The sequence below is a fragment of the Westerdykella ornata genome (assembly GCF_010094085.1).
Source record: "Westerdykella ornata strain CBS 379.55 unplaced genomic scaffold EI97scaffold_35, whole genome shotgun sequence".
Classification (NCBI taxonomy): domain Eukaryota; kingdom Fungi; phylum Ascomycota; class Dothideomycetes; order Pleosporales; family Sporormiaceae; genus Westerdykella; species Westerdykella ornata.
The window spans coordinates 154,142-168,771 of record NW_022986885.1 but is presented as its reverse complement, the minus strand read 5'-3'; the positions used below and the strand labels follow the sequence as shown (position 1 = coordinate 168,771).

At 54.8% G+C, this 14,630-nt stretch overlaps 5 protein-coding genes across 5 annotated transcripts; 3 read left to right on the top strand and 2 right to left on the bottom strand.

The window, feature by feature from the left end:
- Positions 1 to 263: 263 nt before the first annotated feature.
- Positions 264 to 3,836, bottom strand: EI97DRAFT_452896 (ras GEF; the record flags this gene model as incomplete). The annotated part of the gene is made up of 4 exons (XM_033800426.1): positions 264 to 544; positions 603 to 819; positions 868 to 3,141; positions 3,195 to 3,836. 4 exons carry the CDS (start codon positions 3,834 to 3,836, stop codon positions 264 to 266), a joined length of 3,414 nt encoding a protein of 1,137 aa, XP_033650228.1.
- A 2,785-nt stretch (positions 3,837 to 6,621) lies between these two features.
- EI97DRAFT_203034 (uncharacterized protein) lies at positions 6,622 to 7,159 on the bottom strand. The gene has a single exon (XM_033793703.1). It carries the CDS (start codon positions 7,009 to 7,011, stop codon positions 6,727 to 6,729), a length of 285 nt encoding a protein of 94 aa, XP_033650227.1. The 5' UTR covers positions 7,012 to 7,159; the 3' UTR covers positions 6,622 to 6,726.
- Positions 7,160 to 10,194, top strand: EI97DRAFT_203057 (uncharacterized protein). Its single transcript, XM_033793704.1, has 4 exons — positions 7,160 to 7,461; positions 7,586 to 8,778; positions 8,828 to 9,825; positions 9,878 to 10,194. Exons 1-4 carry the CDS (start codon positions 7,308 to 7,310, stop codon positions 10,020 to 10,022), a joined length of 2,490 nt encoding a protein of 829 aa, XP_033650226.1. The 5' UTR covers positions 7,160 to 7,307; the 3' UTR covers positions 10,023 to 10,194.
- A 580-nt stretch (positions 10,195 to 10,774) lies between these two features.
- EI97DRAFT_470245 (L30e-like protein) lies at positions 10,775 to 12,106 on the top strand. Its single transcript, XM_033801754.1, has 2 exons — positions 10,775 to 11,243; positions 11,409 to 12,106. The coding sequence occupies exons 1-2, from the start codon at positions 10,901 to 10,903 to the stop codon at positions 11,789 to 11,791; spliced, it is 726 nt and encodes a 241-aa protein (XP_033650225.1). The 5' UTR covers positions 10,775 to 10,900; the 3' UTR covers positions 11,792 to 12,106.
- A 251-nt stretch (positions 12,107 to 12,357) lies between these two features.
- On the top strand, positions 12,358 to 14,577 carry EI97DRAFT_436765 (uncharacterized protein). Its single transcript, XM_033799199.1, has 6 exons — positions 12,358 to 12,565; positions 12,728 to 12,874; positions 12,938 to 13,087; positions 13,193 to 13,303; positions 13,382 to 13,797; positions 14,107 to 14,577. Exons 1-6 carry the CDS (start codon positions 12,416 to 12,418, stop codon positions 14,324 to 14,326), a joined length of 1,194 nt encoding a protein of 397 aa, XP_033650224.1. The 5' UTR covers positions 12,358 to 12,415; the 3' UTR covers positions 14,327 to 14,577.
- The last annotated feature ends 53 nt before the right edge of the window (positions 14,578 to 14,630 follow it).

Genomic DNA, 14,630 nt, shown 5'->3' with positions numbered 1-14,630 from the left:
AACGAACAAACAAAAAACATCAACATTGCAAACGCCAACAACCCAAATACACGAAAAACCCCATATATCCAACACGCCATTCATAAGAGCAAAATGATCCCAAAATCAAAAAAAGCAAGTAGGCACCATGTTGAACCAACGGACAGAGAATTACATGACATTCGTGGCTGGGGGGTATCATCACAAGAATCCAGACTCGGAGAGCAGCCTACGATCATCGTTAGCCATCTTCTCCCCACTTACAAGTTAGTGGAATAAAAGCTTCATACGTACCTAGCAATCTTCTCGTCCTCGCGCTCCCTCGGCTCCACCTGCAGACTCGTCTCGTACATCTCGTGCACATCCCCCGCCGACTGCATGTTGGTCAATATGTAGTCCTGCAGCTCCGGCACCGGCTGCAGCGGATACGGCACGTTCTGGTACTGCTGGATGTCGCGGATGACCTCGGCCGTCTTTGCGCGCTTGGCAAAGTTGATGAGGTTGGTCTTCTTGATCAGCGAGGGGATGCCGTCTTCAATGAAGGTGAGATCGGTGAGGTAGACACCTGTTCTTGTCAGCTTACGCCATCCATCACGTTGGCCTTCAGGCAAGGCGCGACTTACCAAAGAAGGGGATGCAGGGTGGGTTCGCCTTGTGCAGCGTTTCGCGATACTCGGCGAAGTTCTTCGTGCTGCCCATCAGTCTGCGCATGTTCTCGAGAGTCGCCATGGACCGCGCGTTTACGGCACTCCACGTCCGGCTGAGACGATGGATGGGAGCCGTCCCAAGCGCCGAGATGATGGATGTGAGCGTCGAGAAGTTGTTGAGGAGTCGGCATTTCTGTGTATTGTTAGATTGAGCACTGTCGCTTTGTGGAGCACTACTTACGTCTGCCACGTTCACAAAGTGCTTGATGACAATAACCCTTCGCTTGACATCTTGTTGGGTGAGAATCATCTGTGCCACCCAGTTGGTCAACTGGTTGGAGTGGAGAATCAAGGCCTTGACGTTGGCAGCTGGGTCCGGTTCGCCAGGAGCCAGCTTCTTCTGCCACGTCTTGTTCAGACATTCGGTTGGCCGAATCTTGCCATAGAGACGCGACTCGATGATGGTGAGCTGGCGTGCAAACTCGGTGGGGTCGATGTCGAGGAACTTCAACTTCTTCATGTGCTTGGGGAGGATAGGTTGAGGCGTCTGTGTGTTGAGCGTGAGCACGAGACGCTTGGTCGGCATGTCTGGTCCGCGAGATCGCTGCTCCACCGACGTCATCAAGGGAGCAGCTCCGGGAGTGCTGGTCGTGGCCACATGGTCCTTTGCGAAGTTGTAGACCCTTTGGATCAGTATCCTTGCCTCTTCATCATTGCCCTCCATCCAGTAGTTGTCAAACCAACTCTTGAGAATATTGACAACACGGAACCTGATAGGCTTCTGCTTCTTGTCGACCCAAGTTTGGTAATCTTCCTTGGCCAGGCCGTACGGTGGTTGGATGCTCCAGCGCTTGACGAGCATCTCGAATAGCTCCGATGCCGTCGTGAACGACCGATAAGTGAGGAGGAACGTATTATTGAACGCAGGCTCCAGTTTATCGTGTCTTGTCAGTTGCTCCACCAGACCCATCAATGTGCCTCCACGAAGCTGTGGCGGGTTTACTTTGTGATCGTAAGATATCTCCCCTTCATGATCCAGTTTAAGGAAATCGGGAATCTCTTCCGTAGGGGCGGGGACAGGAACTTCGCCGAAGAAGTCCTTGACCTTCTTCATGCTGTTGGCGCTCCTGATCGCGTCGATCTTGCTATCTTCGAGGGATGTCCCTTCGGAGTACGAATGAGGTTGCGTGAGCTTTTCCAGCAACGGCCTGCTGTTGCCCGAAGGGCCTCTTGCGTGGACCCCTTGCACTTCGCTGTCCGTGTTTCTACGAGAGTCGCTGAGCGCCCTTACATCGGTGGCTGGCATCATCACGGACAGTTGTTGCAGCAATGCGTATTGCGACGTGACGCTCAACTCCAAATCTCGCGTCACGGCTTTCACAGCCGAAACCCGATCTTCTAGTGAGTCGCCCCGCCGTTCTGCCCACTCGTCGCCAAGTGGAGAAGCAACTCCTTGACAAGCAATTACCAGCTCCGTCACCAGGTCATAGACCTTCTGCTTCTGGATGCTGAACTCTCCAAGCTGGTGTCCCTGCACGGTGGAGCTGAGTGAAGCTAGGTTGACCGACTCGATGGTGGACGTCCATGGCCGCATCGCCTCAAGTACCTTTGCAGCCGCGTTGCAGATCTCATCGCCAATCGCCTGGTGCCTTTGAGGTGTCACAACTCTTTCCCTGATGGCCAAGTGCTCATCCAGGCGACGAATGCTTGGAATGATGAATCGCTTGAGGTCTTCGAGCCTATCCAAAAGGCGGTTATCCAACGTCGCGGTAGGTTCCACCGGTGGGTCGTAGTCCTCCTGATCGATAAAGGATGTGGATGCTGCAGGATCTCGCGCGTCAAGGCCGTTATTGTGCCAGTTACCCCCCGACGTGCGCCCCGCAACGAAGCCAGGGACTAGTCGAGGGATCTCCTCACCTCTTTGCTGGCGAGCCACCTCCACAAATCCGTACACGCCATGCAGAACACCGTCCACCTCCTTCAGGCACTTGGAGTAGGAATCAGGTGGTGGGAAGTCCGCCGCAGCAATGTGTGACGAGAGCACCAGCTTGGAGAATCGCGACATGGTTTCTCGGAAATGCGGATAGAGAGCCTTGTTTGTGGAGATGATGGAGGGATTGCCCGAGTGATTATCCGTGGTCCCCGAGCCAGCAGCTAGAAGCAGACGAAGGTGATCGGAGATATCCTCGGCGCGTTTGACGAATTCGGAACGGTCGCTGTTGTTGATGGCCTGGCGATATCGTTCAACAGCTTTGCGCATATCCTCGACCATCCTGTTCCAGGTCAAGGGTACAGGATTCGCGTCGTCAAAGTACTTGCAAGGCATTCCGGAGGCCAGCGAAGGAGCTCCCGTGGCGTTGTGAGCGAAAGAAGTGACCGTGGTGCCGTTGGTAGGGATGGAGGCACCTGAGAAACTGGTACCGTTGGTATCATACCTACCCAATGGGGATGCGTCGCTGATGGAATCCATCGACGTTGCCGACGAAAGCCCATTGGACCCTCGTTTTCTTCGTGACTGCGTTTGCATTCAGTACCCCGCTGTCCGGGAGTCATGGGAGCAGAACTTACCACTGAGCTATTAGAGGCAGCGATACCGTGGCCTTCGACGTCAGAGGCAGAGGTGTCATCGTCGGTATCCTCTACGAGACCAGAGGCCATGAGCTCGGCGGGGGGCCTCGAAGAATCGGGAATGAAGACGTGGTGTCGGTCTCGCGGGCCGTTCTCATTTAAACCAGGCGTCTCGAGCGGGAGTTCCATGGTGCTAACACCGGTGAGCGTGTTGAAGTAGAAGAGCCTGCCATCTGGCGTTGCCTGTGGTATCCAAAACGCAGCCTCCTCTTGCTCCTTGTTTTCATGTCTCTCGATGGGTAACGATGCCTCGTTGCCGATGTAGGATTCGGTGTCGGAACTGGTATAGGTGCTGCCGCCGCCCAGGGACTGTGTGTCGTGGTCGTCGTCAAGATCGGCACCGTTTTGCTCTTCATCCACCTCACCAGTGGGCCTGGATACCACGGCGCAGTAGTTGCTCGGGAACCATCCGCGGACGCCGTTGATGACCCCGTCCCACCAACCACTCTCCAGCTGTGTGATGACCTGGATAATGTCGCCCTGCCGGAAGCTCAGGCTGGTGCGGTCGTCGGCGTCATAATCGTAGAGGGCCCGCACGTACATGCCGCCGGGGGGCGCTACCGTACCCGTGAAGCCGTTCATGGTGGCAGGCGTGTGGTGGCGGGTGAGGGTCGGGATAGCAGCAGGAGGTCAGGAAAAGTCGCCTTTGGCCTCGCTGCCGGCCTCGACTCGGAAGTGCAACGCGGAGGGCTTCTTCACAAATCCCACCAGAGACGCGATGGACCCTGGGTAGTCGGGCAGTTCGCGGACTATCGTCAGGGTCGATCTCCTGTCTTGGGGAGGGGACGCAATTGGGCTGAGGAGTGGCACCTCCGGGGCGCAGTACGAATCAGAACGTTCACATTCGCGCCCAAGTAACAGCGCGAGTAGCGAACCAGAGAGCGGGCCCAGGCAGTCGCGTTTGTGTTTACTCCGAACTGTGTAGGGAGTGAGCGGTAGAGAGCGGTAGAGAGGAGGATCGAGGAGCAGGAGGGGGAAGTGCAAAGCAAAGTGGAGAAGAAGTGGCTCGACTGCGAAGGCCGAAGGAGCTCGCCCCCTTACGTGAAGCAGGGAGATCCATGGATCCTTTCCTGAGGTAGCACGTGATCTGGGTAAAAGCACACTTGTACAGTGGAGTCTTGGAGTACGCAGCCCAAAGTTCACGTCCAGTGCCTCCTGAGGAGGAAAAGCGTCATAATACTATCCTGTCTAGACAGCGCGGCCTACTAGTCGGCCTGCTTGCGAAAGAGCATTCGTAAGTGTACAGTAGGTGAGGGCAAGGCTGGCGATGGATGATGTGCATTCAGGACGTCCCCCCCATCCATAGTACAAGTAAGTAAGCCAATCGTCGCAGGTGGCCTGGGATTTTTCCGACATTGCTCCCTTCATTGTCCGTAACCAACTCCATAACAAAGGAAGGCCTCGATGTGTTTTCTGCTGCATTCTCTAAAGCGAGTTGCAATATTCTGAATACAGAGTGCCGTGAGAGTTGAGAGTATTTCGAATGTGCGCACACTTGGCGGTACTGGGCAACCTTCGCGGCGACGAGGCCGGCAGAACTTTGCGAGTCAAGCAGCACCTCCAGAACTTCCCCTTCCATGTGCCAAATCAACCCTGCTGATTAATGGCTTGCGAGCCACTCATTGGCCGCATATTGCAGGCATTTTCACTGTTAAGACTCTGGAAGGTGTGGGCGGGGTCGACAAAAGGCCCGCACCACTCTGGCCCAGTCGGACTCGTACTCTCTCTCATTATTGTCCTTGTCGTCGGCTTTATTATACGGTGTATATGCACTCGTATGGCAATGCATTTTTCATATGTTGAGAACTCGACCCATGGACTCAGAAGCCCAGCAGCCTTGAAAACCTGAGGATGAGGATGAAGATGAAGTCGGTGCCAGATGACAGAAGGAAGCTCGATGAGAGCAGCAGAGTGCACGACGTGCTGCTTCCTACAAGCCATGCCCGAAGCGCGTTAAAATTCTCGCGTGGAAATCGGATGTCAGAAATCTAACTCAGGAGAGGGCAGGGGAGGCGCCAGTCATGGGCCCTTGAAGAACACGATGCTAATATGACAGGAGGGGTGTACACAGTAAATTCCAATTCATGTACCGACCGATAGTCATCTCCGGTCAGGATTCGACCTTTGGTAGAAGCCTTGGAGAGATCAAACCTGTTGAAGAAGGCTTTCTAGCTTCGCCGATGGATGAACGATGATGCACACGCGACTATAAATTGTCAAAAAGTCGACTTGAGAGGAAAGAGACCAATTCTCTTATCCGCCGCTTGGGCCCCTCCAAAGCGTCGGTGCGTTGGGATGACGCTTGACTCTGCAGTTTGTCAGGATGCAAACAGAGTCAGGCAGCCTGTGAGGGCATGGAAATGGGGTGGCCTTTGTTTGACCATACATGACTTTTTTTTCATTTCTGCCCCGCCGCAATACCAGGTAGGTATTCATGGTATACGGAGTAGGGGTCCTGGTTTCGGGATCCTGGAGGGGAAGCGGGGCATAACATCGGGTGCTCCGTACCTTGGGGCAGCCGCAAATTGCTGTGCTCACCAAGACAAAGCAGACATGTCTGCCCTCGCAGTCGTTGTGGCACCAAGGTCGGAAGACGGCAGCAACGGTTGATGAATCTCCCAATGATGCAAACAATAGATCCGATTCCTCTTTGGACGTCGGCAACTGTGCAATCCAACAGCTGGGCAGCTGGGTTGCAGCTTCGCGGAGCTGGAACCGAGCTGCTAGGCGGGTGGACGGTGGGTCCGGGGAAGAGCTGTCCCAAGGCCGCTAGGTTGGGCAGACAAGGAGACGGCTTTCAAGAACGAGAGATGGTCTCCGTCGATCGTTGAAGCTACTCGTCCTCAGGTGAGGAAACCAGGCTGGCAGCTGCCATGGCGTCATGGCCATTATTTACGTGTGAAACAAAGGAAACAGACAGCAGCGCCGCAGCCCCTTTTCATCATCATCATATCGGACGGACAAGAGACAGCGAGGAGTGGGAGGAGTGGGAGGCGTGGGACAGGATGACGCTTGGCCATTGGCCTCCAGGCCTGCTGTCTTAGCCACACCTGTGGGAGCGGACGGGGCGGTGTGAGGATGCATCTTGAGCTGGCAGCGTATCGATGGGGGAGTACAACTCCAAAAGGAAAAGTACCTACTCGTACCTAACCGTCTCACCATACCGCTCTTTCTTGACGAGCGACCCGTCTGCTCCCGTTGTCGCACAGCGAAAACTGGCCTCAAGAGAGGTCGACGTCTGCGGCTATAATCCGCTCCCATATTGGTTGGCTAGTAAGCTGCCAGAGTTGCAAGACGGGTCAAGTCAGCTGCTCCCTGGATCCGTGGCCAGTGATTGATTGGGGTTAAGGGGGGTTGCTCCTGGTGCTGCTGCTGCTGTCTGCGCACTTACACAAAACAAAAGCTGATGATCAATTAATTCATGATGGGAGAAGAAGAGGAAGAAGAAGAAAAGGGAAAAAAGGAAGAATCATCATGAAACGGCGGCGAAAAGAAAAAGAAGCCGCGCATCCAACACGCAAAACAAAATAAAATGAGTGACGATTCCATGTTCGAATCGGGCAGCCCCTCCGTGGCCCGAGCTCCAGGCTCTCATAACCTGGGCTGGAAGCTGGGCAAGTGTGGCACGTGTGGGCGAGAGGCTGGCAGGAGCAACCCCCCCTTTCCCTTTCCCCCTCCCTTCCCTTCGATTCGCACGCAGCTCCCACCAAAAACTCCCACCACGCCCGCCATCCCCCATCCATCCTCCATCCTCCATCCCATCTCATCTCCCCCCTGCGCCATCTCCCCTCCTCCCAACACCTTCATTTTTTTCTATCGCGAGGCCTGCTGCTTTGGCCTCTTTGCCTGCAGCCCCGCGATCACCCTGCCCCTCCCGTCCGTCACCGGCCCTCCCGGTCTTGTCCCTTCTATGCGCCGCCCTTCAACGACACGGAATGAAAGAGAACATCACCTCCACCTCCCACTTCATCGCACTTTGAATCCACACGCGCGCGGCCGGCCTGCCAACTGCTGCACCCCAGCCCGACTCCGCACAATCCCGCCGCCGCTCCCATGCCCTCCGCCGATATGACCCTCATGTCGCCCAATCCCTCGCCCGCCACCACCACCCGCAAATCCGGCTCTGCCCCCGAGAAGAAGTACAAGTGTCAATTCTGCAATCGCGCCTTTAGTCGGAGCGAGCATCGCAGCCGTCACGAACGATCCCGTAAGTGTTGATATCTTTCTTCTTGATGGAGCGCGTCTCGGTCGCGGAGCTCCTCCAGTTTTGTTGATGCGGGCGCGCCTCGCGCTGCGGGGAAGACGGACGCTGACCTACCCCTCACCCACAGACACCAAGGAACGCCCCTTCAAGTGCCTCAAATGCCGTAGCACCTTTGTCCGCCGCGACCTCCTGCTGCGCCACGACCGTACCGTCCACGCAAAGGATGGCGGCGTTCCTCTCCACAGCGAGGCAAAGCGTCGGACTGGTCCCAAGCCGCCAGAGGTGTCGGCCGCCCCCGCCTCCCAGAAGCAACCGTCGACGGCCCTGGACACGACGACGCTCGAACAGATTGAGGCAAGCAGCGACGAGATGGTCGATATCGAGGCAGCCGCAATGCTGATGACCGACTTCCACCACAAGGCAATGGCTAGCCAGGAGCCCGAACCTGCCCCAGACGCGTCCGATGCTGCTCATTCTCCCAGCGGACCTGCCCTCCTCGAGCCCAATGTCGCCTACACGGCCCCAGGTCAGATGTCGCTCCCCCAGATGCCGTGGGACTCGATGATGCCGCATAACGTCTCGGAACCGAAAGCACACTCCGGCGCCACGAGCTCGGCCGAACCTCACCCCGCCTTCACCACTGCGAGTGCTCTGAGTTCTCACCCTCATCAGCTACCACCGATCATGGAGCGACAGATGTCTGGCAGTGATGCCCCCCTTCCGCCGTCCTTCCCGTCGATAGGTGGATCTGGATCCATCACGGGTCTGGGGACGCCAGGAGCCTTGTCTCCCTATCCCATGCTGGGTCCCGTCTCGCCTGTCGACTACCGTCGCTCGCCTGGCCCCACGCAAGCGCTTACAATGACCAAGGCTCCCCAGGTTGATTCGGAAGAGCAATGCATGAAGATCTACGACAACATCAAGAATGCGGATACCGAGAACGCGTTGTTGGACACATTCCATTTGCCTAGCCTGAACACGCTCAACCGACTCCTGAAGACATATTTTGACCTCTTCCACCATCATTTGCCCTTTCTGCATCCGGCAACGTTCAACCCCACCGAGGTCTCCGCCCCGCTTTTGCTCGCCGTCCTGGCCATTGGTGCACTGTACATCTTCGACCAAGACCAAGCCTACATGCTTCATATTGGCTCGAAGATACTAGTGAACCAGTTCCTGCAAAACAAGGAGAACTTCAGCTCCCGAAAATGCCCGCTCTGGACCATGCAGGCGACGCTCCTAAACATGATCTTCGCCAGCTGGAGCGGTGATCCCAAGGGCTTGGAATGGGCTTGCTCCATCAAAAGTCTACTTGCCAATGTAGGTTCCTTGATTTGGTATCCTGTGGTAGTATACTGACATGATCTAGATGGTGGCAGGTAATCGTTATGAGCTCAAGCTACGCTCAGAGGCACGAGAAGGCGCTCAGCCAAACCACGAGGAGTGGGTTGTGGACGAGCAATGTCGGCGGACCTACTATGCTGTTTACATCTTCTTTGGCCTCCTCACACTGACGTACAACCATACTCCGGCCATGGGCTTCAACGAATTCGATACCCTAGAGTTACCCTCCTCCGAATCGCTATGGACGATGGAGGTTTCCAACGATGAATCATGGCGTGAAAGCCTGAAAGCATCCAAGATCATCACCTTCCGACAGGCACACGACAAGCTTTTCCAAGGGGAACCGGCCCGTTATAGTGCCTTCGCTACTCGGGTCATGATCAACGCCCTCTTCTTGGAGGTGTGGTACCACAAGCGCAGTCCCGAGGCTCTGCAGGATGTCGTGACCGAGTACAAGCTCCGACTTGCGCTCGAGACGTGGTCCAAGTCTCTTGAGCTCTGCGAACCCGAAACCGTCGTGGTTCAGCTGAGTGCGCCTCACAAAGGCCATCCTCTGATCTTCAACGCTATGGCTCTGTATCGGAACACCCGCGCTCGTCTAGTGGTGGATTTGAAATCGGTCCAAGAGGCACTTCGCTATCATGATTCCTACGAAGTGGCAGCTGCCATGACCAATGCGCGGGATAAGGTCCAGCGTTCGCAGGAGATGATCAAGGTCATTCAAGAGTGCTTCGATTGCATCGAGGTTGCCGCCGTGCAAGGCATTCGCTGGGTCGCCCGAACTTCCGCTACGAACTGGAGCATCGAGCACCCTCTTTCCGGAATGGATCTCATGGTCATTCTTACCCTCTGGCTCTATCGTCTGGAACATGACGAGGAGCCTGCTAACGAGGAAGAGCTCGCCATGTACAACAAACTACGGAACCTCTTCGAGGCTGACTCCGTCGATGTGTATGGTGCTAAGCTCAGCTCCACTGTCGCAAGGCTCTGGGGCAGTATGCTCGACGAGGTGGTGGTATGGGGGTATGTGAATCAGTTGTTCCTCTATTCAGTCCACGCGCTAACTGCATCGTAGAATCACCAAGCTGATGGGTGAAGCCTTTAAGCTTCATTCGCAAGCCCTCGTCGGGTATGAAGACGCCATGTCTGAGCACTCGTCCGCCACGCCTTCAATGGCTCCTGGCGGCGTACAGGTGCTTGAAATGCAAGTGGCTTACTGATTGTAGGCCACCGCAACCACTGTAACGATGACCACGATAGTTTCCATTTGCTTCCTCGTTCAAATCGCACAAGACTGGACCTTTCCCTTCGGCTTTGTCCCCTCTCCGTTTCCCGCCGCATGACACCGAGCCGAGATCGCCTTTGTCATTGCATACTGGGTGTTTTGTCTTTCCGTTTTCCTTCCAGTCTCCTATTTCGAAGGTTTTCCGCTGCAGGTAATACGGCGCTGGGGCGGTCTGATCCAGTTCTGCATACATATTCGGGCTCGGGCTCTCTCCTTGCGGGCTCTCAGCCTTGTTAATACTTGTTTCTCTGCTTTGGGACACTCGTGGTGGCTGGCCCCATGCGCAGCATGTCCAATACGACGGACATTGCCTGGAGCTTTGGTGTCATTCCTCCTAATATTCTTCTCCTCTCCCTGTTCCTGCTTTGTCTTTTCGTGGTCTTAATTGGTTCGCCCTCGATTTCTATCTGCATATACCATAGTATCTGGTTTCTACTTAGCTTCCGGTGGAAAGCAGTACAGCGAGGTAGTTGAATGGTGGTGATATGCCGAGGGCGTTTTGGGTTGGTAATTGCACTGTACACTAGCTTTCAATCAGCGAGGGATATTCTTACTCTCATGTCCATGCAGATTCGGTGATATGTACGATTGACTACACAGGGCCTTGAGAGTTGGTCTGCCAAGGCGCTAATCCCCAATCGAAATTTAAGAAGCGAAAAAGTTCGAAGCTCCAAAACCTTCCCGTCAGAAGCCCACACGAACAACGTCTGCAAGCTTGCAACAGCCCAGCCCAGCCCAGTCCCTCTTTATTTCAAGTGCCCAAGGCATTCGCCCGTTAGCACCTTCACTACCCATCTGACAAAAACAGAAAAAATGGGAAAGGACGTAACGGAGAAGAAGGAGAAGAAAGACAAGAAAGACAAGAAGGAGAAGAAGGAGAAGCATCGGGCGTCGCTGGACGGGGGCGTGACGAAGGCGTCGTCGTCCAAGAAGGACAAGAAGGAGAAGAACAAGGCGCTGGTGAAGGCGAATGGCGAGGTCACGGATGCGCTGGAGAAGGAGTTGCTGAAGGGGGAGGATTCGACGATGATTGATGTGCGAGACATGGAGAAGGAGGAGGAGGGTGTGGTGTTGAGGGGCGCGTTGGTGCCGTTTGCGAATCCCCTGGCCGAGGACGCGAAGGAGGTGAAGAAGATTCTTAGGACAGTGAAGAAGTGTGAGTACTTGTGGTGCCCCAATTGCTCCTGCTCGTACGCTTGGCTTGTGCCTGCCGGCCTCCTCCCTCTATCCTGCCTCCTACAGTGAAAGAGTGAGATGCGGAAGGAACTACAATTCGCGCATGCTGCTACCATTTTGCCCATCCATGCTAACGCAGTCGCAGCCGCCAAAACCAAGACCCTGCGCCGCGGCGTCAAGGAAGTCGTCAAGGCGCTGCGCAAGTCCGAGACGTCCGCCCCCTCGTCGTCCGACATCTCCAACCCGCCCGCCGTCGTCGTCATCGCGGCCGACATCTCGCCCATGGACGTCATCTCGCACCTGCCCGTGCTCTGCGAGGACCACAACATACCCTACATCTACATCAAGTCGCGGGCGGAGCTCGGCGAGGCGAGCGCGACCAAGCGGCCCACGAGCGTCGTCATGATTTGCAAGGAGAAGAATAAGAAGGGCAAGGAGGTCAAGGAGTCGGATGTGCAGGAGTTTGAGGAGGCGTATGCCGAGTTGGTCAAGTTGGTGGTCAAGGCGACTAAGACGGTGCGGATTTAGGTTCGAGATGTGCGGCAGGCGGTGCGCTCTATCTAGGGAAGATGTTTGTATTATGGTTTGCAAGAGAAAATGTGCTTTGGGAATGGCGTTTGGGAGTTTGGGAATCTGGGGCCTAGGACTCGCTCCGTAGGTTCGAGTGGGCTGAGCAATCTGGTCGGTAGTATGTGTGGGTGGGAAATCATGGGAGTGATAGATCTTTGTTGTCCTAGACTACCTCCAGGGTAAGGGAATCAAGTCGTTGTGCGAATATAATGATCGCTGATGCAATCTACATCTCTCTTCTTGCATGCGGAGTGTATAGTGGGCAAGTATGGTAGGCACCCGTACCGACCGCGCTTATGAGAAAGTAGTGCGAGCCAAAAACATCGTAACAGAGGCTACTCTGGCTAGGAGCAGCAATTTGAATACTACCGCCATACTGTTACAAACCAAACATCAGTTACATCAGAAGCGGGAGGTTATTAGTCTAGATATCCAGAGGAAGTCCAGGCCGAGACGCTAACCCCGCCCGTCCTAGCGCCACCTTTGACCACCCTTCCAAGCTCCCCAGTATCCACGGCATATACCATCAATACAACAATGTAATCCGAGGTGTTTCCTAGCACCCGCTTCGGAGATAGTGACATGGGGCAAGACGATGGAAAACTCGTGGACAAGATCCAGTGTTTGACGGATATCGAACTCGCCGTCTTGCTTTGTCTTGTCACGGAGCAGCACTGCGTTATTGAAGCGGATGGGGCGGAGCTGGATAGGGTGGAGAGGGAGTTGGAGCTGGTGAGTAGGATTTGTGTGATATATTCCCAGGATGCTTTTGTTGCTTTTGGGGTGGTGGAGATAGTTACCGTCTCTGTCGCCACCACGTGCTGTTCGTTTCCACTTGCGGAGCTCCTAATACTTCAAATCTATTCTGAAAGGATTTGGCTAAGCATACATCAGATAGCCTCCTCAACATTCGGTCTCACATGCATATTCCTGGACTGCAACCCCTCGACGACTCTAGACGACTTCGGCAACGGCATCCTCATCGACCATGATGGAGACGACTACTACTCCATTTCACCAACCGAAAAACCTAACAACAATGTATGCTCATACAGTCGACTTGGATCTCCCAGCGGGCTTTGACTAACATCTACCCAAATTCAGCACACATCCACGGCTCGAGCAACTGAGAAACGTCCATCGGGCAACGAGCCAGAACTCCATGCCGGACTGGACCACAAGAAGATTGCGAATCTTGTCGTGGCGAAGAACCTGAACACTGCGGATAACGAGGTCCAGGTCCAGGCTTTGGAGGTATGTTAATCCTCGTTCTTCTGTCTCTTGTCATTCCACTCCCTTCACTTGCCCGAATCTCCCAATAGGGGTGTATATGTATACATCAGCTAATGACAAGCTCAGCTCATAAGGAACAAACGCAACTTCACCCGTACAGCCGTCCACGCGGCGCCAAAGCCGTTTATTTTCGTAGCATTGCAGGCTACAGGATCGCAACGGCTGAGTACGCATTTGGTAGGCTCCTCACAGGCCCCGATTCACCTCCCTTCCTGGGAACTTTGCACGGATGGATGAATGACTGACAGATTGCAGAACGACCACCTCTTCATCTCCCACACGCACCTCCCCGAAGACGGCCTCCCCAATCTATACGACCTAGAAACTCGCCAAGGCCAACAACACCCCACCGGTACCCATACCAACCACAACAACCAAGAAGAAGAAGAAGACATTCATCCCAGCGCCTCTACCTCCTCCATCATCAAGACGCTTTTACCAAACTCAAACTCAAACTCCAAATCAGAAACCTCATCGAAGAAGCCAAAAACGCACAACCCCATCTTCTCCCCGGACGAAATCAAATACCTCGCCCAGCTCACTTCCGAAGTGACCATGACGTCCGAGGTGCGTGCTTACTTGCACAACGTCGTCGTCTTCATGCGGTTGCATCGCGCCGTGGGTGGGGGGGTGTCGGCGCTGGCGACGAGGCATTTTGAGGTGTTGAGTCGGTGGGTTTTCCATCTCTCATTTTTCTCTCTCCGTCTCAAGCTTTTTTATCGATCTACTGGGTCCTCGTTTCGTCGAATCCTCACCCTTAATTTCTCTTTTATTGCTCCCAATCATCCCTTCCCCCACGACCCCAGATCGCACCTCTCAAATCCCAAAGCCAGCACAATCAAAAACCACTAATCTCCCCCCCTCTAACCCCAACCCCAAACCCACCCTCGTCTAATCCAGCAACCAACCAACCAAACAAACAACCAACCAACCAAACCAACTCACCAACTCACCAACTAACCAACACCCAACCTATCCAGAGCCCTCGCCCCCCTCCACTCACTACCCTACACCACACCCGCCCTCGTCGCGCTCGCCGCCCGCAAGATCTACACCCATCGCATCGTCATCACGCCTCCGGAGCGGGAACGCAGTTTGCAGTGGGGCAGTTCGTTGGAGGCCGTCAAGGCGGTGCTGGAGGGCGTCACGCCGAGGGATGTGGTCGAGGAGGTGCTTGAGAGTGTGGAGGTGCCTCTTTGAGGGGTTGTTAATGTTAAAGTGGGGATCGGGATCGCGATCGGGATTGGACTGGGGTTGGGTTGCGTTGGAGGTTGGAGGTTGTAGGGTTTTGCCATGAAGTCCATACCCATATCAGACTGCGTGCGCGCTACGATCATCAAGGTGTTCCACTACTTGTTTCCTAATCCCACATTACTATAGAAATATTTGTAGGTTGTATCGTTGCCATAAAGGCCGTACCCGGGTCCCAGACCGACTGGGTGAAGCGCGACATCACCAAGGCATTCATTCTACGACTCGTTTCCTAAGTCCATATTACTGTCGA

Excerpts from the sequence above, each read along its gene's own strand:
- EI97DRAFT_203034 (XM_033793703.1), bottom strand. The coding sequence starts at position 7,011 with ATGGAGGATGGAGGATGGATGGGGGATGGCGGGCGTGGTGGGAGTTTT.
- EI97DRAFT_203057 (XM_033793704.1), top strand. The coding sequence starts at position 7,308 with ATGCCCTCCGCCGATATGACCCTCATGTCGCCCAATCCCTCGCCCGCC. Across the intron at positions 8,779-8,827 it reads TCAAAAGTCTACTTGCCAAT|ATGGTGGCAGGTAATCGTTA; the intron begins GTAGGTTCCTTG and ends GACATGATCTAG. Across the intron at positions 9,826-9,877 it reads GACGAGGTGGTGGTATGGGG|AATCACCAAGCTGATGGGTG; the intron begins GTATGTGAATCA and ends ACTGCATCGTAG.
- EI97DRAFT_470245 (XM_033801754.1), top strand. The coding sequence starts at position 10,901 with ATGGGAAAGGACGTAACGGAGAAGAAGGAGAAGAAAGACAAGAAAGAC. Across the intron at positions 11,244-11,408 it reads TCTTAGGACAGTGAAGAAGT|CCGCCAAAACCAAGACCCTG; the intron begins GTGAGTACTTGT and ends ACGCAGTCGCAG.
- EI97DRAFT_436765 (XM_033799199.1), top strand. The coding sequence starts at position 12,416 with ATGGGGCAAGACGATGGAAAACTCGTGGACAAGATCCAGTGTTTGACG. Across the intron at positions 13,088-13,192 it reads TCCAGGTCCAGGCTTTGGAG|CTCATAAGGAACAAACGCAA; the intron begins GTATGTTAATCC and ends TGACAAGCTCAG. Across the intron at positions 13,304-13,381 it reads AACGGCTGAGTACGCATTTG|AACGACCACCTCTTCATCTC; the intron begins GTAGGCTCCTCA and ends GACAGATTGCAG.